The following is a 23,558-nucleotide window of genomic DNA, read 5'->3' on the forward strand; positions in this document are numbered from 1 at the left end:
GCTAATAGTTGCAGAAATCAGCGGTTTTCAACGGGGTAAGTGCCAAGAAAGAAAAGGCTCTAACAAGCTTTGAAAATGGAAACAATACCCCTTTTTTTCTGGTTCAGCTGAAACACAGTTGCTTTCTTCCATCAAAAGCAGTGGAGGAAAGTGGGGGTGGGGGGATCCCCGGACATGGAGGCTGAAGGCCCAGTGAGGCCTGGTGGAGGGCACTTGGTGGAAAATGCAGTTTCTAATTTCAACTGACTCTCAAATGCTCGGGGGCTGGGGGTTTCCAGGCCCACAAACTTGAAAAACAAGCCACAACATCCACAATAGAATATAAGCTTTTTTAATTTTTATAAATAACTTATCTGTTACAAAGATAGTTTACCCCGCTAAATCACAAAACCATCAACTCAGGATACCCAGATTACATTTTATTAATAAAACAAGTAAGAACTGACTCATCAATCTTCACATAGAACTGCAGATGAAGCGGAAAACAAGGCCTGGGTTTAAAACAAAACGCATCCAATGCAGGGCTTCAGGTCTAGTGTCTATTAACCAGAACTGCCCTAGCCCCCCCCCCACCCCCCGGAGACAGACACGCAGTGCCTGGCGGGCAGGGCTTTGGCCCCCTCCGAGCTCCTGGTACCAATTCTGCGCACTCCACCCCCACCCCCACTGGCACCCACAAACAGAGGGCGGTGGGCCGGCTACGTGGTCTCCTACCTTTTGTTACATCTTAGCACTTCCCTTAGCCCCATTTCTAAGCATGGACACTATAATTTCTTAATTCTGTCTTTGTAAAGGCATACTGTGATTTCTTTCCTTTGATTTCATTTTGTTATATACATTCCTGATCATCGGAATATTTATTCTCCTTATAAAAATATATCATCACACTAGAGAGATGCTTGAGGTTGCTTCAGTGTTCAAGTTTGCTTGATTTTCTTTTTTCCAGCTTTCTTCCGATGTCCTCCACACGACCAGCCTTGCTTACAGACACGCCGCGTGTGGCTCGGGCACCCCAGCGAGGGCCGGAGTGCGGTGCCGTGCTGGTCAGAAGCTGTCCTGCCCCACCATCATCTTCATCTCTTGTGAAAGTTCTGGGGGTCAGTGGGCAGATGAAGCAAGCTCGGCCTGGCGCTGTCAGGGGCTAAGAGACCGTGGGTCTGAGCTTCCTATGGAAGCCATGCACTGCGCACCGGCCGCGAGGCCGCGTGGGTGAGAGCGACTGGCACCTCCTGCGCAGCATCTGCCCGTCGGAGGGCAAGGACAGAAGGAGGCGAGGCGAGGAGAGGAGAGGGAGGGCGTGCATAGTTTCATCTCATTAATGCTTTTTTATTTTAAGGCATTGCTTCTCTCAGGTAAGGCGTAAAAGGGGACATGATCGTGCTTAATCACTAAAAGGGAAAAAGAACATTAGTTAACAAAAGACTATTACGCTATACATATAGAAATATAAGAAAACAATAAAGGAGCCAAGAAATCACTGAAAGCAGACTTGAGCGATCTGTGGCATCAGGAAAGCTCAGACGTCTCACTGCACGCTGCCGCCGGCCGCACGCGTGCTGCTCTCCTCTTCTGTGGCCTCTCCAAGCGGGTTGCCAGGGTGAGGACGCTGCCAGGGGCGACGAGGACAAGGCCCAGAGCACCACAGGGCTGGGACCTTCGTCCCGTGTCCACTGGTTGGCACTAGGTGGCGGCAGACAGTTTAAATAGGTAAACCTTGTCCCTTTGCCTCGCGTTTGTAGTGTTTCACTGAAAGCTTTAGAAAATAATAACAATAAAAAAGCGACCTTTCTACTAGCTTCCTCCTGTCAGGATTCAGTAGAGACGTGAGGGGACAAGGTAGTGGGCACCCCCAAGCATGACCACACCGAGGATTCTCCGTGTGGGACACTGCTAACACTGCACCCGGCAGGCGGGTGGGTGGTGGTGGGCAGCCCCATCCTCCGGGGCCACCTTTCCCGCGGTGGAGCTCACTGCCCACGACCTTCTGCTGAGGTGTCACCAGCTTGCACTCCACCGCACTGTCACACCTCAGCTCTGACAGAACCCTTGGTAGCAGTGAAACCTGCCCCTGGGGAGAGACCAGATTCTTGAAGTCCAGATGTGGAGTGAGAGGAGACAGAGGGCCTGTGGCTCAGAAATGCCGGGGCATCTCACACTGTTCACAGCGGATTAAAGCTGGATGGTTCAAAAAGGTGCAGGCAGTGCAGTTCCACTGCGCGCCCTCGTCCTCTTCGGTGTCTGCGTTCTTTGGTGCTTTGATGGTGGACCGCTGATCTGTCAACAAGCGAAAAGCAAAACAAGAGGACTTCAGAAGCCCGAAGGACCAAGTGTCCTGGGACAACAGTCCCATGGTGCTGTACACCCTAGTTGGACCCACAGGCCAAGGCAGCTTATGATTAACCGAAGGGAGACCTGAGCCGACAGGGACACACGCTTGCCTGTCGCCAGCCTCTGCTAAGCTGGTGGCACCTTTCCTCTGGGGCCTGCCCACCCACAAGAATCACTGCCACCTAGTTCACTCTGACGCACAGCCACCCTCTAGAGCAGCGGTTCTCCACCGTCCTCATGCTGCCACCCTGTGGCACAGTTAAACGCTGGCACCACCCCAGCGACAGAGTAACCGAGGAAGACTTTTTTTGTTTTTAATTGAAATGAAATGGTTTTCTAGTGTCTCATTTCATACTTATGACATTTTTATTGGAAGTGTTTGGAGGACTAAATACCAACCAGAACTGAGGGAAGGAGGCTGGCTGCCAAGAGATTTTTATGTGCCATTTTAGGGGGAGAGAAAGAGGCAGGGAGAAGAAGTGATGCCAAGAGCTAATTGAATGACTCCCCGGAAATGAATGGAAGGTCTCTTGATCTCAGTCTCCAGGCAAAACAAGTGATTTCTTATTTACTAAAACATACAGCATACACGCTTCTCCGGTGAAAAAGCAGCTGGGACTGTTTTCCCCCTTCGTACTATTACTTACATACAACTATTCATTGAAAATTACCCCCCCCCAAATGTCATCATCATTTGCTTAAACATTTTCAAGAAGACATTGTTTTGTCCTTGATAATCTTTTCCACCAGGATTTGCTGTTTGGGGGCGCTGGTCATGACACCGAGGGACACACAGAACAAACTCACCCAAGGTCGTCACAGTCAAAAGTGGCTATTTATAAACATTTCTAAAACCTCATGTAAAAAAGGTCAGCTTGGACATTTAATGGATACACTACCTTTGGGTTTTGGTGGCACAGGACCAACAAATCCAATGTTGTCATAAAAGTTATGAATGGCGCTGGGATTAAAATGTGGTCCTGAAATACATACAGAAACAGCACATCAATGGTTACTGCTCAGAAAGTTTTCAGTTTTAAACAGCAAGCACTGCTCCCTAAAAGGGGCCCATGTAAGACGGCGGGGAGGTGACTTGTAACAGGCAGGCAGTGCGTGGAGCAGTGAGGCTACTGGCTGGGAGAAGACAGTAATGGAACCTGAGTCCTGCTCCATGTAGCAAGGAAACTTACAACTGAACAATTTAACACACATTTTAATGGTCACACAGGGACTTATTAATTAGGGGCATTTTTTTCTATCAATTCTTCAGGATAAAGAGTTTACCAACATTTAGAAGGAAATAAAATCACTCATCTTTGAATTTAGTGGATTCTGTAAAACACTCAGAACTGTGACCAACGACTTCTTTTTGGCTAGCCTCCTCCTCTCCCTGCCCTTTTCATTTTATGGACCCCAGTATTCCCCGACTCCCTTGTTCAAATCATAAAATTTCCTCATGGCAAGTCTATACTATTGAATTATAAATATCTGTTTTACTATATTTAAGGAATTACGGCCTGTCACTAGTATCTCAAGTGTAAAAAATTGTCAGTGCCCTAAAAACATGGATGCCATATTTACAATCACTTCCTTCTGTATTTATCAGAGACAGCCATGGAAGTGGCGGTGCCTTTGAAATCCTGTTCTATAAAGCACGTTTCCCGAAAGGCCAAAAAAAAGAGAAAAGAAAAACGGTATAAAGTATATGTTCTTTAATCTTAGAAAGTATTCTCTCAGTGGATCCTGACTCAGAGGCACACGAGAACTGCCTTCACGGGCTTTCCAAGGCGGTCGTCTTTCTGGAACATTCTCACAGGGCGCGGCTGGTGGGTCTGAAGTGCTGTCTTTTTGGCCTAGCAGCTGAGCGCTTTACCACTCTGCACCACCAGGGAGCCTCATTCTCCTGACAAGTCGTCTAATACATAGAAGCAATACTGGACTATACAGCCAGAAAGACTAGTCACTGGCTTCATTTAATACATGACTGAAATGAGTACCCGAATGACAGAAAATTAATCAAGCTGCTTTTAACAAAAGACATAATTCTCTTTGGGGGAAAGAGAAAATAAAACCCAAGAGGTCGTTAGCACTATCTGGCTCCAAAGTCAAGCACTGCGAGGTAGCAAGACTTCAACTGACAAGTCTGCTTCTGGCTCCAGGAGCGGCTTCTGGCTGGGTGGCCCCTGGGTCATGCTCGTGCTCACCTCGGGCTTGGAAAAGATCGATCTCTTTGGTCAGGCAGTCAATGTCAATCTGCAGCTGCCGGTTACAGCTTCTCAACTGCTGCATTTCATCGAGCTGCAAACAAAGTCCGTGTTAGCAAGGTCTGCATTCCCCGTTCAGAAAGGGGGAGGGGGGAGCTGGGCAGGAAAGGGTAGGGCAGACCACCAGTGTGTGAGGAAGAGCAGTCTCTCTGCCCCACCACCAGACAGACTCAGCTCAGGCACAGGGGACCCAGGGGGGACTCACGGAAGGTATCTGGGATATGGAATTCGATCTTTTCAGGCGCCTTCGAGTTAGATTATTTTCCATTTCGTTGACCTCGGATTTTAATTTATCCAGCTTTTTCTTTTGGATCTCAAGCTCTCTTTGAAGCCGTTCCATCCGAGCCTTCTGGTGTACCAATAAAGCTGCAATACATATCAAGAAACGTGAGGACCCGCCCAGTGTAGCCCTTGACCTTTCAAAGCATTTTGGCAAAACGAAACCAACAGATGAATAGTTGTGTGACAAATCAGTTACTGAAGAATCCCAAGGCCACACTACAGCAGAATACCCTCACTCTGAACATTCAGAATTTCAACTTAATTACCTGAACAGGAAAAATGCCACTCTCTAATGAAAAAAGAAAACAACAATGTAAGGGTTTGGATAAACCCACTTTAAGGTTGAGGAGAGTGAGCTGACCTGAAAGACAATGACATTTTCCACACACCTTCTTCTCACAGCCCTCACCACGCCCTCTGACTTGCGGAAGCTCTGAAAGAGCAATCCTTAGACCCCAAGGAGTCGTCGGAGGCACTTGCTTTAGGCATGTGGTTTATTAGGAATGCTTCTTAATTTTACAGATATTGGAGAAGGGATACCAAAAAACTGAAACCAAATGCACTGTCATCGAGTTGATAGCTACTCACAGTGACTCTATAGAACAGGGTACAACTGCCCCTGCGTGTTTCTGAAACTGTAACTCTTTCGAGGTGTAGAAAGGCCCATCGAAAGATTCTCCTCTGGAGCAGCTGGTGGTTTAGAACCGTGACCCTTTGGTTCGTAGCCCAACTTGTAACCACTGCACGTTAGAAGGAGCATGGAGCAGGTCAAATCCATTTTGGTGTTTGGAACAAATAAACCCGGTAAACTAATTCAACCCATATAAATAGTAATGTTAAATGGCTCACAACTGCAAAGTAAAAATAATGACACTATTTAGATAAATCAAGCACTTGTATTTTCTTATACTCAGATTACATTTTGTTGAGTTTTAAGGAAACCAGTTCAGCAATCAAATCTGAAGCTTGAGTGGGGAACTGCTTTACTTGGGAAACTGTATGGAACCAAATTGGTCTTGTTTTTTTGATCCATTATTGGGCAGCACGAGCCTTATTTTTTCGGATACTGGACCTAAAGCGACCTCAATAAAGAAAAACAAAAACATCTCTAAAAATGACAGCTTGGGATGATCTACCCTGGCGAACAATAGGCAGATCTGGGTAGTACGACAAGTAACCTGCAAAAGGAGAAAAAAGTCACTAAATGAAAGGCACGGTAGCTGAACAGTCATCTCCCACTATACAGAAATCACTAGGAATCTAAAAAAGTGAAAAAGGCCTTGTTTTGGCAGCATCCTAAAAAATGAGGAAGTTCTTCTAGAAACTGGAATCAAGTGGGAGGTTATTAGGCTCAAGTAGTTCACAATCGACTTCAAAAAGTAGACAATCTCTCGCAATAAAAGGCCGGATGCTAATACCATCCCAGATGTGCACCTCTGCAGTTTTCCTTTTCACGGCCTTTCGGAAGAAATAAGTACTAGGGTATTATTTCGCAAATCTTAGAAACCATGGCCCACTCTGATAAGCCTGAAAACCCAGCTGCCCTTTCTCCACTGTAACACAGTCTGTGAAGGGAGGGCGGTGTCTTATGGAGGAACCCACGTACCTCCTGGGCTCCTCAGTGTGTGCCTTCGTCCACTCCTACCAACCAGGACCTTTTCATCAGGCTTTTCTTAACACTGTCTCTTTGAACTGCAAGTTTTAGAACTTTCTTCCCAGAATATGTGATTCTGCACTCAACCCGCCGCCATGGAGTTGATTCCAACTCACCGCACTCTCTCAAAGTGTATTTATGCTCCGAAAAGAAGCTGGAGGAGGTGGGCTGCTACTTTTTGAGGGGGACAGAGCAGAACGACTCCATCTTTCTCCTGAGGGGCGGTTGGTGGGTCTGAACTGATCACGTGGTTAGTAGCTCACCATGTAATGCTCTAGACCAGTAGGGCTGCTGACAGATCTAAAACACATACACCCAGAAGGAGACACCAGAGAGAATGGGGAAGTAAAATTTGAAGACATACTAAGAATTTCTCAAAATTGAAGAAGAAAAAACAAACAACTCAGTAATATTCAGAAACAATAAGTGAAAATAATCTAACCAAACTAAATTATCAAAGAGGATAAATGAATAAAGACATTTTCAGACAAAGTTTGGGGGAGTTTACCAACTATAAAGCAACTGCTAAAAAGAAGTTTTTTGATATGGGGGAATTTAAACCTATTACACAGCCACGGACTCAAAACAGACTGCTACTGGTACAATGATAGGTACATAGAACAATGGAACAGAATAGAAAACCCAGACATAAATTCGATCCTCTACAAGCAGATAAATACAAGCACTACAGCCTTCAAAATGAATTACAACTCAATGCAAATAAGACCCCAATCCCCACAACTAGACCAATAGATCACATCATGATAAACGGAGAAAAGTTTGAAGTGGTCAAGAGTGATTTTGTCTTGCTTGTATCAATAATCACCATTCATAAAAAGAGCAGTCAAGAGACCAAACGATGCATTTGCATTGGGTAAATCTGCTGCCAGAGACCTCTTTCAAGTATTGAAATACAAGGATGCTACTTTGAAGACTCAGGTATGCTTAACCTAAGTCATGGTATTTTCGATTGCCTCATATGCCCGCGAAAGTTGGGCACTGAGTAAGGAAGACGGAAGAACTGGTGTGTTTGAATTATGGTGCTGGTGATGAACACAGAACTGCCAAAAGGAAAAACAAATCAGTGTTGGAAGAGGCGCAGCCAGAATGCTCCTTTGATACAGGAAGGACGATGCGGGGCCGGGCGGAGTTTCCTTCTGTTGGAATCGTGGGGTGGCTATGAGTTGGCATCAACTTAATGGTACCGAGCAATAGCAAGAAGCGACACAACCAACAAGCGACGAGTCCATAAAATCTATGACTACTGCAAGACCTCAATAAAGAAAAAAAAAATCCAATTAAAAAGTGGGCAAAAGACAATAAGGAATTTAAATACAAAATTAGCAGGGTTAACAATTTTTAAAAAGGCTCTGGCGATAAAAAAAAGACTATGGCAGGGAAAGGGGTTAAAATCAGGTAAACCTTATAGTTGAAAAGAATGACAAGGAATTGGAAGTGTGAAGTTCAGAAAGGTGAGTCATCCCCCTGCCCCTTGGGGGGAGGGCCCCCAATTTCACTCACCCATTCATATTATGATTTGGATGGAAGTTTACACAGCAAACATGTTTTCCATTCAGCAATTCCAATTCTTTATTCATCACACTCATTTTGTGACATTGTGTGCCCCCACAATGTAAACAGCATTCTACCCACTCAGTCCAATGTTTATTACTGTCCTTTGTCCTTCTTTCCTATCTCTTCCTGCCTTCTAAGTGCTATCTCTGAGCAAATGCTGTCCTTTTGGTCTCCGACTGCTGATTGTTCTGAGCAGTGAGTTTCTCCCTGGTGTTATTGCTCACCTTTAAAAGCCTCTCTAATTCCTTGGTTGAAAGTTGAGCATCAGTTCAGTTTCAGGCCTGATGACGTTTAAGGGCTATAGCCTTGGGAGTTCCATCAATATCTATCAGACCAGTAAACCTGGTCCTTTTAATTATTTTGAGATTGGTGCTATTTTCTCTCACTCTAACCAGAACCGCATACTGTGATCACTCCCTTTCAGAGCAGGAGTCGGGCACCATCTAGCCATGGTCCATTAGTCCCTTGGGCTATTTCCTTGTGTCTTTAATTTCCTTCACTCTTCTTTGCTCCACAAAGGGAGAGGCCAACAGCTGCACCTTATACAGCCACTCACAAGCTTTTAAGCTCCCAGCCACTAAAAGCTCACCAAAACAGAATGTAGAACATTGTCTTTGTAGACTGTATTCTGCCAATTAACCTTGATAATCTCCTATGGTTCTGAGCCCCCAGACCTGAGCAATTCTAAGTTTTGAAAGCATTTAGTAAGACCAGCCTCAAATATCACTAAGTCAAACATGGAGCTCCGGTGGCTAAGCACGGCTGCTAACCTAAAGGTTGGAGGGTCAAACCTACCTGCCACGCCACAGGGCAAGCTGTGGCAGTCTGCTCTCCTAGAGATTTCCAGCTTCAGAAACCCCAGAGAGGAGCCCTTCCTCTGCCCTAGAGGGTCACTATCAGGCTGACTTAATTAAAAGGCAGTGGGTAATAAAAGGTAGAACAGAAGGAAAAACAAGAAAATTTGAGTGAATCTCGAGGGTAGGAGAGGAGGGCAAAAAAATAGAAATAAGATAACTAAAAGAGATAGAAATAATTCTAAATAATAATAAATGTAACCTAATTAAACTTATCAGGTGAGATACAATAAATCTACCAAGGTACTATTCATCCAAAACATACTTAAAACATAATTCACACTCTATTCATTTAGTGAACTGAGGGGTTTCTATGTGTAGAGTGCTCTTCTAGACATACGGGAAATAATTGAACAAAACAGGCAAACCCAGCTGCCTTAATGCGCTTACATAACAGTGGTAGGAGGGAGCTGAGGGGGGGAAGGTAGAGAATGAGACTGAACAAGGGGCACACAAGCTACAGTCAAATCTGGGGCTCAACTCTGGCCCGTTGCCTGTTTTGTAAATAAAGTTTTAGTGGAGCACAGCCATGCTCACGCGCTGCCGATGGTTGGTTTTATGCTGTTAATAGCAGAGTTGAAGAGCTGCAACAGAGATCACGTGGCATTTGACATCTTCAAAAAAAGAAAAAGACTACATGGCTCTTTACCAGATCATGCCAACCCTAATTAATCAGCATAAACAGGGATCCGAGTAACATCGGAACCCAGCACCAGCACAGCAGGAAGCCTGCTACAAGGCACAAAGCTACAGCAGCCTGCTGCTGGGGCACTGAGTGGTGCACTGAAAGCATTTGCCAAAGCCAAGCCAGGTCTGCTCACTGCACTACTCAGCCCCATCCACCTCGGGACACAAGATGAGCTGTGCCCATTTCTGGGCCTGAGGACTCTGCCCGTCTCTTCCATTTTTCTCCAAACAATGCCTGGTACCTGATTACAAACTGAAAAAACACACAGGAAGCAAAGAGAAAAACTCAACTCATCAAAAATACACAGAAGCCCCCGCACCAGGACCCAACTCGGAAGGCCCACACCCGGAGGATTTAAAATGGATCTAGTTAAAAAAGTGGACAATATACAGGAAAAGTTTGAGACTTTGAGAGATGACAATTATAAAAAAGAATCAAATGTTAGAAATGACCCCGTATCAGAAAAAAAGGACTTCTTTCAATGAGCTTAGCAACATTAAGGGGCACACATGTAACAGTGTCAAACTGTTTCTAAAACTAGTGAAAGTCAACAAATCATAGATCCAAGAAACCTCCAATTCTCATTAAGTTTATAAAATGTCAAAACTGAAAGTAACACCTAGACCCATCACCAGGGTCCTGGTGGTATACTGGTTAAGCAGCCAACTGTTCAACGAAGACCGCAGTTCAAATCCATCCAGAGGCTCAGAGGGAGCAAGACCTGGGGATTTGCTTCTGTAAAGATTATGGCCAATAGTCAAGGAAAACCCCGAGGGGCGGCTCTACTCTAGTAATGATAGGTCCAACTCAATGGCACTCAACGCTTAAGTAACACAAAACCACTCATGGCTACCAAGTCCATTCTGACCCACAGAAACCCCATAGGGCAGGGTAGAACTGCCCTGTGGGATTCCAAGACAGTCACTTATTTTCAAAAAGTCATTTCATCGGATGCTCTTATAACTATGGTAACAATCCATAAATCAATTGTAACAAGCATATTTGTACATATGTTGCCATCATTTTCAAAACATTTTCTCTCTACTTGAGCCCTTGGTAACAGCTCCTCGCCTGCCACCTCTCCCTTGTGAACCCTTGATAAATTATAAATTGTTATTTTCATATCTTATTGTCTGCTGTGTCCCTTCACCCACATATCTGTTGTTTGTCTCCCTGGTGTGTGTGTGTGTGTGTGTGATATGTTGATTCTTGTGATTGGCTTCCCCTTTCTCCCTTCCACCTTCCCCCTGCCCTCATGGTACGCTACTCACATTATTATTCCTGAGGGGGTTATCTGTGTCGAGAGCTCTTATCTGTACCAGTAGTGTACATGCTCCAGGACGGTAATTCGTTATGGGAGTCAAAAACCTCATCTTTCTCCCTTGAAGTCAGCCACTGGCGGTTTCAAACCACTAACTTTCGGTTAGCATCCCAACTTGCTGCCATTTAACGGCAGATACATCAGAATCAAATTGATTTTAAGGCAAAAGGTACTATGGGCTAAAAAGGTTCTTTACTTTCTAATAAAAAGGGGAAATTTTTTATTATATATTTAACTCTTAAAGGGTTAAAAAGCAAACATATCCCTCTGTGGAGTAAGGTGTGCCTGATACAAGCACATTTCAATTGCTGCACATGCATGTGAACAACGGTCAGGTGGTGCAGAAGAAAGCATGTCTTTGGATTATGGTGCAGAGAAGAACCGTGCTGCGAGGATGGCCAGCAGGATAGACAACGGAAAATGGCAAGTACTTAGAGCATGTTAGTAAAAGGGACCCGTCCCTGGAAGACAACACGCTGGGTAAAAAGAGGATCAGCAAATAAAGAGGTCTGAAGATCTTCAATAAGATGGAGTGATACAGTGGATACATCAATGGGCTCAGATGTAACACAGCCCCCTTGGGTTTTTCAGGGCTGTAATCTTTACGGGAGTGGACTGCCCCATCTTTCTTCCTCTGTCAAGTGGCTTTTGAACTACCAGCCTTCTGGTTAGCAGCATGTTGCTCAGTCACTGTCCCACTGGGGTTTCTTGAGAACTACATCTCACCGGCACCGAGTTGAGCTGACTCTGACTCATAGGAACCCTATCGGACAGGGTAGAACTGCCCTTGTGGGTTTCTAAGACCGAATCATTTTATGGGAATAGAAAACAGCCTTTCTCTCACGAGGCAGCTGATGGTTTCCAGCTGCAGACCTTGTGGGTAGCAGTCAGTGCATAACCATTACACCACTGGCCACTTGGACTCCCTGAGAACATGTGGTTGTTAGGGGCCACTCAGTCTGTTCCAACCCCTGGTGACCTTAGCCCCAACAACAAAACACTGCCCAATCCTGGGTCATCCTCACAACGTTCCTCTTCTTAAGACCATTATTACAAGCCACAGTGGCACCTTCCTCTTTTTTGCTGCCGCTCTACTTTACCAAACACGATGTCCTCCAGGGACTGGTCTCTTCTGCCAATATGTCCAAAGGACGGAAGACAAAGTCTTGCTATCCTTGCCTCTAAGGGGCACTCTGCTGTACTTTTTCCAAGACAGATTGGTTTGTCCTTTTAGCAGTCCATGGTACTTTCAATATTCTCCCCCAGCACCAAAATTCAAAGGCCTTCCATCCTTCTACAGTCGTCCTTACTCAACATCCAGCTTTCACATGAATGGTGAGGCGATGGAGAAGACCATGGGCTGGGACAGGTGCACCTGAGTCTTCAACATCCTGGTTTTTCAATACTCCTAAAGTAGATTTATCTACTCTTAACTCGTCTTTGATCTCTCGACAGCTGCTCCCATGAGTACTGTTTGTGGATCCAAGCAAGACAAAATCCTTGACAACTTTGTCCTTTTTTCTGTTTTCACCATGATGTTACCTATTGGTCCAGTTGTGGAGATCTTTGATCTTTACAGAGTTGTAATCCATACTGAAAGCTGCAATTATGATCTTCATTAGCAAGTGCTTCAAGTCTTCCTTACTGTCAGCTGGCAAGGCTGTGTTATCTGCACATTAGTTTGTTAGTAAGTCTTCCTCTAATCCTGATACAGCTCATTCTTCTTCAGAGCTCTGCCAGCTACCTTGATTACATGCTCAGCACATAGAATGAGTACGTATGGTGAGAGTTATACCCTGATGCACACCTCTCCTGATTTGAAACCATGCAGTATTCACCTGTTCTGTTTACACACCTGCCTCTTGATCCATGTACAAGTTCTGAATGGGCACAGGGAAGTGCTCTATAATGATCATTCTTCTCAAGGTTATCCAGTTTGTTATGTCTACACAGCACTGAATGTCTTCCTGTAGTCTCTGCTTGAAGCTAAGATCCAGGTGACATCAGCAATAATATCCTTTGATCCATGCCCGCCTCTGAATCCAGGATGAATCTCTGGCAGCAACCTGTCAATGGACTGCTGCAACTTGTGTTGGATGATCTTAAGCAAAATTTTATTTGCATGTTGATATCAATGATACCATTCTATAATTTGAGCATTCTGTTGGGTCACCTGTCTTTGGAATGTGTACAAAATATGGCTTTCTTTGTCAGTTGGCCAAGCAGCTATCTTCCAAATTTCAGGCATATATGAGTGAGTGCTTCCAGTGCTTGGCTTGAACTTCTTGCTTCAGCACTGTTGGTTCTTGCTCATATGCTACCTCCTGAAATAAATGCCAACTAATTCCTCTTGGTACAGCGAGTCTCTGTATTCTATCAATCTTCCTTTGATGTTTCCGTATCAGTCATTATTTTATCCCCAGGATCTTTCAAGATTGCAATCCGAGGCTTGAGTTTTTTCTTGAGTTCTTTCAGATACGCTGAGTGTTCTTCCCTTTTGCTTTCCAATTCCAGGTCTTCGCACATTTCATTACATTTAGCTTCTCTTCCAGAGCTGCCCTTTGAAATGTTCTATGCAGCTCCCTGACGCCATCGTTTCTTCCATTTGCCTTAGCTACTCTATGGTTAAGATTCAAGTTTGAGTCTCTGACATCCACTCTGATATTTTCTTTCCTGTCTTTATAATGACCTTTTACTTTCTTCATGAATGATGTCCTCCCACAGTTCACCTGGTCTTATGTCATTAGTGTTCAGTGCGTCCAATCTGTTCTTGAGATGTTTGAAATTCAGGTGGGATGGACTCAAGGTTGTATTTTAGTTTCTGTGGACTTATTTCTATTTACTTCCTAAGCTTACTTATAAGCAATTGTCCCTGGCCTGATGTTAGCTGTGATATGGAGCTTCTTCAGTGTCTCTTCCCACAGATGTAGTCAATTTGATTTCTGTGTATTCTATCTGGAGAAGACCATGTGTATCGTCAGTATTTGCTATGAACAAGTAGTAGGTTTTGCAAAATTCTAACACGTGGTCTCCAGTTTCTTTTTATCACCAATTCAGTCCATATTTTCCAACTACTGTTCCTTCTTCTATTTCCAACTTTTGCATTCCAATTGCCAATAATTACCAATACTTCCTGATTGTAGGTTTGATCAATTTCCAACTGAAGATGTTGGTATACTTTGATTTCTTCATCACTAGCTTGAGGTTGGTGTATAAATATGAGTTATGCTGATTAGATTTCCTTGAAGGTGGATATAGTCCTATCACAGACAGCACTGTACTTCATGAATGATTTTCAATGTCATTTTTGACAATGAATGTCATGCCATTCCCCTTGGTGGTGTTATTCCCAGCACAGTACATCATGATTTTCTGATTCAAAATGGCCAATACCAGTCCATTTCAACCAATACCTAGATATTGATCTTTATGTGTTCTATTTTGTTTTTGACCACTTCCAATTTTCCTAGATTCATACTTGGCTCATTCCAAGTTCTAATCATTAGCAGATGAGTCATGGAAGTTCCTGAAGACTACTCCAGTGGTTCTCAACCTTCCCAATGCCACGACCCTTTAATACAGTTCCTCATGTTGTGGTGACCCCCAAACATAAAATTATTTTCGCTACTTCCTAACTGTAATTTTGCTACTGTTATGAATCATCATGTAAATATCTGATATGCAGGATGTATTTTCACTGTTACAAATTGAACATAATTAAAGCCTACTGATTAATCACAAAAAACTATATGCAATTATATATTGTGAAATATTTATTTCTAATTACAAATAAATGAAATGTTGTCTTGAAGCATGGTGTAGCATGGGTAACAGTGTTCATGCCAGTACTCGTATGTGGGTTTATCTGCAGGTGGGCAGACCTACCTGGAAATGGTTAGAGGAGCAGTGTCTTGGTTCCTAAGACCATTGGAAATATGTGTTTCCGGATGGTCTTAGGTGACCCTTGTGAAAGTGTCATTCAACCCCCAAAGGGGTCGCGACCCACAGGTTGAGAACCGCTGCTCTACTCCCATAGGCTTTGCATGATTCATGTCACAACGGTTGACTCCACTCTGAGACATCAGCTCCTCTTCAGTCACATCCTGGGTGCCCTTGGAGGGGACATCCTCTCGCATCCATTCATTAGGCCTTCAGTACCTGACAATGTTTGACGCTATGCATAAGGTTTCTAGGGCTTCCTTCTCCAAAGTGGGGAACTGAGTCCTTCTTCATTGTCTGTTCTTAGTTTGGAAGCTCCGCTGAAACCTGTTCACTTTGGCAGACCTTGCTGGCTTTAGAAATACCACTGACATAGCTTCCAGCATGACACAAGCCACCACAGTAGGACAAACTGACACATGGTGGTGAGAACTACATAGAAGGTCACTATCAGTAGGAGATGGCCTAAGCACCAGGCTGAAATCTGGTGCCAAGATAATTTAGGAGAAATGAAGGAGCTACAGTTACTGAAGATGCTAGTGAGGAACTGTATTTAAAAATTAATGAACTCGTCTCCTCCCCGAGACCCCTCTGCAAGGGGATCTCCAGTGGTCTACAAATGGGCTTTGGGTCTCCACTCCGCACTCCCCACCCTCATTTGCCATGGTAAGATTTCTTGTTCTGATAATGCCTGATACCTGATCCCTTCGACACCTTGTGATCACACAGGCTGGTGTGCTTCTTCCATGTGGGCTTTGTTTTCTGAGCTAGATGGCCGCTTATTAACCTTCAAGCCTTTAAGATCCCAGACACTATATCTTTTGATAGCTGGGCACCATCAGCTTTCTTCACCACATTTGCTATGCAACCTATTTGTCTTTAGCGATCGTATCATGGAGGTAAGCACACAATGATATGATTTAAAATTTTTTTAAATAAATTATCAAGGGCTCATGAGGGAGGGGGGATCGGGGAGGAAGGGGAAAAAAAGAGGACATGATGCTAGGGGCTTAAGTGGAGAGCAAATGTCTTGAGAATGATGAGGGCAATGAATGTACAAATATGCTTTACACAATTGATGTATGTATGGGTGTGATAAGAATTGTATGAGCCCCTAGTAAAACTATTAAAAAAAAAGTTAATGAATAACATTCTTTATGATGTTTCTGAAATAGAAGAAATATTATATTCTTTCAGGAAGCAAGCGTTCTTTGCTCCAGTTGAAAATGCAGGTTGCTTTTGGGAGTGAAGGCCAGACTGCCTTTGCTTAGACTGAAGCTCTGAAGGAAAACATCGTTATGTTCATTGTCCTTAAACTTATTCAACAGACGATTTCTTGCCAGTAAAAACACAATGCTAGAGTCCAGTTGACATGACTACATTGCAGGCAAGCCACAGCCAGTCTGAGCTATGATCTCTCTTCCTTAGCATTCTTTCTCTCAAGCTTCTGGATACTTGTGTGACTAGTTTACTTTTTCTGTCACTGGGATTTTTACATTGAAAGCTCAGAAGATAGATTACAAGAAGCATTTATAAAAACCACTATGAAAATTATTTCTGCCTGCTCTATTTTAACATTCACTGTGCAAGATGGTGTGGGATACACAGAGTTACACAGAGAGCTGCTAACCACAAGGTTGGTGGTTTGGACCCACCAGTTGCTCTCCGGCAAGAAAAAGGAGCCCGTCAACTCCTGTGTAGCGTTATAGCCTTGGAAATGCACTGGGGGCAGTTCAACTCTGTTCTGAGCCGGGATCGACCCGATGGCAGTGAATGTGGTGCAAGATATTATACAATAGTAGAACGTGCAGTCAAGAAACTGCATGGTTAGACTCACACCGAAGAAAGAGGATTGCAGGTCAGTGTCCAGTCACTGGAAGGGCTAGGTGTTTACTCAGGAGAAAGAAACGTGACAATCATATTTCCAAGGTGGAAAAGAAGGAGGAAAAAGGAGCAAGCTGGCTTACAAAATGTGGGCTGCATTTGTTGGGTCAGGCTAGACCTTTATCTCACCTCTGTTAGGGAAAATAACTGTGACAAGAGATTTGAGATGACCACCTATACTGAGTTTTTGCTTGGTTTATTTTGGCATCTGTGGGAACTATTATAAACCTTCAAAGTTACCAGGGCTTAAAAAATATTTATTACATATCAAATACTGACAATGATTTGGTTTTCAATTTTTAATGGATAGTAAGTAAAATGATCACTTTAATAGAACTATCATTAACACCCAAACTTTATTTTAAAGGCTCTCTGAAAGCTTAGCTTCACACTCGGACTATGGCTCTGCAGGACTGAATACAGAATAAAAGATTGTGAGGCTGCTGACACTGCCTAGGGGTGGGTTCGCATCTCAATCACATATGACTTTTGGGTTTTCTAAGTTAATTGTCTACCACGCCCTGCTAAACAGACAAAAAAGAAGCACTTAAAGGTAGCATTGGTTCCTTTTAAATTCCCTCTCAGAAAGACCAAATGAAATTTTAATGGGATCCTGGATGAGTGCTGAGGCACTGCGGCTGAAGGGGGGGTGGTTTCTGTGGGGCTGTGACTACGGCCCTTCCTGCAGTATGATGCAGGACCCCCACACAAGGCTATAGTATTCAGGGGAGAAGATGCTGTCTGAAACGCCTTTTAGATACGAGAAAACAGAAAGGCCTTGAAGAAATACAAGTGGATAAGCCATTATAGGAATTGGGGATGCTTACAGCTACGGAAGGTTTACGTTTTACATGGGGCCATGGTAACTATTTTCAAGTTTCTAAAAGGTTGCCATATGGAAGAGAAATGAGCCCAGTTTAACATGGTCCCCAAGATGGATCATACAGCACAGGATTTCTTTTCTCACAATCTTGGAATGGGGACGAGCTTTCTCTAAATAAGACACAAACAAACTCACAAGTCATAAGGAGAGAAGATAAATTTGAAGATTTGAAAGTAAAACATGAAACAACAATGTTTTACCGAACAAGTGAACATAACAAACTAGAAAAACTAGACTAGGCAGCTGGTAACAGCAGGCAAGTTCACATACACAAAAAGATACACAAGTGGCTTGAAAAATGAATACAGGGCAAGAGGTTCAACCTCCCTTGTATTTTAAAAATGCAAATGAAAGTATACACATTTTCACCTACCAGACAAAGAAGAAAATTTCACCTACATAGTGAAAGGTGGTGTAAAGGGACATTCTTGTAAATGATGTTAAAAAAGGACTCCCTGGTTAAGGCTGAGGTTGCACAGTGGAAATGACAACACCCACCATGGTGGCCATTAATGTTGGTCATCAAATACTTCTGGCCCTCACCATCCAAGCAGGCAGTAGAAATGCAATTGGCGGTTCCCTCTGAAGACAAGAGTGTCCATGGGACTTGTTTTGGCTGAAGAATAACACGTGTCTGGCTGAAGTGGCAGGACTACCATAGACGCACGGCGATGGGCACTTTCCAAGTCTGGGTCCCTGAGTAAGGATGACCTAAAGCTCATCTGTGATGGACAAGAAACTTAGCTATACATCAACCTTTGTCCTTTTAAGTTATGGCTTGTTACTGCAGCCTTATAACTCAGCTTAAAAACACAGTGATCAAAATTAAACAGACCCCCGTCTTTTGACACAGCAATTCTACTCCTAATCATCTCTTTAGTCAACAGTGTTGGACTCGGGTGCAAACATGTACACAAAGGATTTCTATTGCTGCGTTGTCTGAAAAACAAGCTTAACGACTTCCTTAAAGTCCATCAAAGAAAAGACGGTTACAGGGACTATGATTAAAAAAGAAAATACTATGTAGCCATTTTCATAAAAGCAGTAGAGCTGCATTTACTGACAGAATAATCTCAGAATAATACTGTGATAAAGAAAAATAGTAAAATAGCATGCTCATTTGTATAAAAAGGTGTTTAGTGATGCTTGATATATACTTTGAATTTCTAGAAGAATATTTGGGAATACAGTATTTACTAGTGTCTGGTGTGGGAAATCTTTCATTATACATCTTATTGTTTGGTTGCATAAAAAATGTCTAACTTGGAGATCAAAGATTGTAGCCTTCCATTCCATGATGCTCACCACCTTCCTGAGGCAATTACTAAAGACAAATGGGTGCATAAGCAAATGTGAAGAAAGCTGATGGTGCCTGGCTATCAAAAGATATAGCGTCTGGGGTGTTTGGGCCAGGTCAGAACTAGGCAGCCCTGTTTGGACTAAGCTGAAGCAGGTCAGGGCCCTGCACATGCTCTTCCCTGCACACCCCAAAGGTCAGCAGCAGCGCCAGAGAAGATAACTGCCAGATAAGATAACCAGTGAAACCAGATGTTCCCGGTTAGGGTTGGGTTTGAAGAAAGCCTCAAGGAGTCCACAAGCAATTCCAGACCCCACATGCTAATGGCCATACATTCCTCACCACCCCTCTAAAAACCCAAGCCTCCAGCTGCTGAGCACGACTTCTCTGACCTGCTGGCCTAGGTCAGGGAACCTTGTCTGGGAGCTCCCCCTAATAAAGCTATTTCTGTTTCTGTTCTCTCTTGTCCTGTCAGTTCTGTCTGTCTGCCTCCCTGTACCTCAGTTTCACCTTTACTGAGGTCTTAAAGGCTTGAAGGCAAACAAGCAGCCATCTAGCTCAGAAGCAACAAAGCCCACATGGAAGCAGCACACCAGCCTGTGTGATCATGAGGTGTTGAAGGGATGAGGTGTCAAGCATCAAAGAACAAAAAATCAAATCACTGTGAAAGTGGGGGAGTGCAGAGTGGGGACCCAAGACCCATCTGTAGGCAACTGGACATCCTCTTACCGAAGGGCTGAAGGGAGGAGACGAGCCAGTCAGGGTGCAGTGTAGCAACGATGAAGCATACAACTTTCCTCTAGTTCCTCAATGCTTCCTTCCTCCATACCCCCTACCATGATACCAGTTCTACCTTACAAATCTAGCTAGACCAGACGATGTACACTAGTAGATAGGAACTGGAAACACAGGGAATCCAAGAAAGATGATCCCTTCAGGACCAGGGGTGAGAGTGGCGATACTAGGAGGGTGGGGTGGAATGGGGGAACCGATTACAAGGATCTACATATGACCTCCTCCCTGGGGATGGACAACAGAAAAGTGGGTGAAAGGAGACGTTGGACAGTATAAGACATGACAAAATAATAATAATTTATAAATTATCAAGTGTTCATGATGGAGAGGGGGACGGGGAGGGAGGGGAACAATGAGAAGCTGATACCAAGGGCTCAAGCAGAAAGCAAATGTTTTGAGAATGATGATGGCAACAAATGTACAAATGTGCTTGACACAATGGACGTATGTATGGATTGTGATAAGAGAGTTGTACAAGCCCCCAATAAAATGATTAAAATAAAGAAAAAAGAGAGAAATCAAATACATGTAGAACAATTATATTCTAATACAATGTTCCTACCAGAATACTAGCTTACTTTAAAAAAAAAAAAAAAAAAGACAGGCTGATTCTAAAACTTGTATGGAATTTCAGAAGTCCTAGAATAGCCACAATACTTTTTAAGAAGAACAAAGTAGGAGGACTCAGGCAGATTTCAAAACTCACTACAAAGCAAAGGTAATAAGACAGTGAAGCAGAAGGGTCACAAGTAAGAGACAAGCCAGTCGGAGTGTAGTATAGCACCGACCAAAAATACAACATTCCTCTCTAGTTCTTTAATGCTTCCTCCTACCCACTATCATGACCCCAATTCTACCTTATGAATCCCGCTAGACCAGAGCATGTACACTGGTACAGATAAGAGCTCTTGACACAGGGAATCCAGGACAGATAACTCCCTCAGGAACAAAAATGATAGTAGCACTACCATGAGAGTAGGGGGGTGGTGAGGGGAGAAAGGGAGAACTGATCACAATGATTGACAGATAATGGCCAGCCCCCCCTACCCCCCTTGCCGGGGACAAACAACAGAAACATGAAGAGAGACAGAGGTCAGTGTAAGAGATAGAAATAATAATAATGTATAAATTATCAAGGGTTCTTGAAGGAGGGTGGGGAGGAAAAAAATAAGCTAATACCAAGGGCTCATGTAGAAAGAAAAGGACGATTGGCAACATACGTACAAGTGTGCTTGACATAATGGATATATTGACTGTTATAAGAGCTGTAAGAGCCCCCAATAATAATAAAAAAAAGACAGTGAGGATCTAACCCGAAGACAGATAGGAAGATCCACAGAGAGAACTGACAGTCCAGAAATAACCCATGTGTCTATGGTGAGTGGATTTTCTATAGGGTGTCAAGACCATTCACTGGGGGAAAGGCAAGGTAGGCCCCTACTCTCACACCATATAAAAAAATAAGAGCATGGAGCAAAGATCTAAATGTAAGGGCTAAAGCTCTTAGAAGAAAACACAGAAGTAAATCCTCATGATCTCAGATTTGATAATTCTTAGATATGATACAAAAAGTATATGAGCAAGAGAAAAAAGACACACTGGACTTCATCAAAGCTGAAAACCTGTTGTGCTTCAAAAGATACAATCAAGAAAATGAAAACAAACAACAAAATGAAAGAAAAAATTGTAGATCATGTCTGGTAAGAGACTCCTATCTCGATATACAAAGAATGAATGCAACAAGAACAAAAAGATACATAACTCAACTAAAAAATGGGCAAAGGATATGAATAGGCATTTCACCATAGAAAATCTACAAATGGACAATAAATAAGTGAAAAAATGTTAGCTATCTTTAGCTATCAGGGAAATGCAAATCCAAACCCCAAGGAGATACCACTTCAGACCCACTAGAATGTGAATCAGAAAGGAGCACATGTTGGTGAGGCTGTGGAGAAATGGGAACCCTTCCTATTGGTAGTGGGAATGGCCAATGGCAAACATTGTGGCCGTGCCTCAAATGGTTACACAGGGAGTTACCATATGACCCAGTAATTCCACTCCAATATCTGAAAGTTCAAACGTTTGTACACAAGTGTTTTAGTAGCACAATTCATAATAGCTAAGAAATATGTCCTTCAACTGATAAGGAACAAACAGTGGTAGAACTACACAATGTAATTATCCAGCCACAGGAAAGAAGGACGCTCTCATCTGTTACAGCACAAATAAATTTTGAAAACACAGCCATCTTGGTTTGGCAAAAATCTAACAAAATATGGGAATCAGGTCTTAATATTTCCTACCTTGGAAAGGGAGTGAAAGGTTTCTACAGGAGTGACCAGTGGTATTGAAAACACAGCCTTTCTGAGGGGGGAGGGGCACCACAGTATCTCCATCCTACAGAAGGCCTGGAACTCTTCAGAAGTTATGCAGTCAGGTGGCAGGGCTCAAATGACAAGAAAATTTTTCCCCTTTTAGATAAAATAAGTCTTTTTATCTCAAGACTTTAAATTGAAATGTCTATTATTTAAATTTCCTCTCCCTATTTGGCACTCATTTTTGTCTTGTGTTCGTCTAGCACATTCATGACCTCAGCTTATTTCTCTCTTACTGGAAAAAGGGGAATGCTGAACTCCGTGCAAATATGAGCAGGGCTCTGAAAAAAAGTCTCATTAATTTTACTCCCTAATTCTCCCCACCCCAATAACTGTATTAAAAAAAAATCACAAATCAAACTCATTGCTAACAAGCGAACTCCAACCGAGAGCAACTCTACAGAACTGCTCTTCGGCCTTTAGAGACTGCATCTGCATGGTAGTGGATTGCCTTATCTTTTCCCGCAGATAGGCTGGTAGGTTTGAACCGCTGACCCTACACTTAGCAGCCCAATGCATAACCAGCGACACCCCTATAGCTCCTAGATCTTTACATAGCAAAGGGTTTATCAAATATACTTTTTATAAATAAACTTCCATCTTTAAAATTTTTAATGTAAAATTTAAAAGTTAAATGAAAAGCATTTTGCTTAACAAATTTGCTTATGCATGCTTCTTTTTCAGCTTGGGTAAATACTTTCCTGTGATTTCAGTACCTGGATGTCCCAGGAGCTCAGGGTCAGGCTGTTTCATTGCCGAGAGAGAGGGGGAGATTTCTTTTCTCTTTACTATCCACACCACACAAATAGAGTTCAGAAAAGACCCCTGTTTAAAGCCCAGAATTACTTAGGTCTCCCCATTTTAAATGGTCTGTGAGTGTTAGGTAAGTGAAAGCATCCATGTATTTGAGAGTTAAGTGACCCAAAGATGCACTTTTCAGGGGGAAAAAACCCCAAGTCAAGGATACTAAATCAAGATGTTAGATGGTCACTGGCTGACAGGACAGTTGGGACAATACCAGCTCCACAGCCAGCATCACCGGTACAGCTTGAGTACGCAGTAACCACAAGGGTCCAAAGTCCCATTTAAAGTGATGCCACTGGCTCCATGGTCTGCATGCTGACAGTGAAGAGGCAGCAAACCAAAAACACCTCTCACTGCCACTGAGCCCATGTCAATTCCTAGCACCCTTACAGGGCAGGGTAGAACTACCCTGTAGGTTTCCGAGGCTGTCACTCTTCATGCGAGTAGACAGTCTTCTCTTCTTCCTGTAGGTTAGCAGCCCATGGAACAACTACTGAGCCACCAGGACTTCCAGGGAGATGATTTAGGGAATGGTAGAGCTAGAACATATGTTAGGTCTGACAGAGGAAATTGCACACAGGGGCATTTACCTGTTGCAAATACATCCATGAA

General features: G+C 43.4%; 1 protein-coding gene across 2 annotated transcripts in view; it reads right to left on the bottom strand.

Annotated features, from left to right (window-relative positions):
* Positions 1-610: 610 nt before the first annotated feature.
* Positions 611-23,558, bottom strand: part of TAB2 (TGF-beta activated kinase 1 (MAP3K7) binding protein 2) — a 73,162-nt gene continuing 50,214 nt past the window's right edge. For both annotated transcript variants that reach the window (XM_045294500.1, XM_004701957.2), the window contains exons 4-7: positions 4,798-4,958; positions 4,533-4,626; positions 3,228-3,308; positions 611-2,274 (exon numbers count right to left, since the gene is read on the bottom strand). In XM_045294500.1, the coding sequence (XP_045150435.1) occupies positions 2,132-2,274; positions 3,228-3,308; positions 4,533-4,626; positions 4,798-4,958 (479 nt within the window). In that variant the 3' untranslated portion in view covers positions 611-2,131. The remainder of the gene's footprint in view (positions 2,275-3,227; positions 3,309-4,532; positions 4,627-4,797; positions 4,959-23,558) is intronic.

Source organism: Echinops telfairi, unplaced genomic scaffold (assembly GCF_000313985.2).
Source record: "Echinops telfairi isolate 266 unplaced genomic scaffold, ASM31398v2 ScPeMD7_3533;HRSCAF=4204_0, whole genome shotgun sequence".
Lineage (NCBI taxonomy): Eukaryota > Metazoa > Chordata > Mammalia > Afrosoricida > Tenrecidae > Echinops > Echinops telfairi.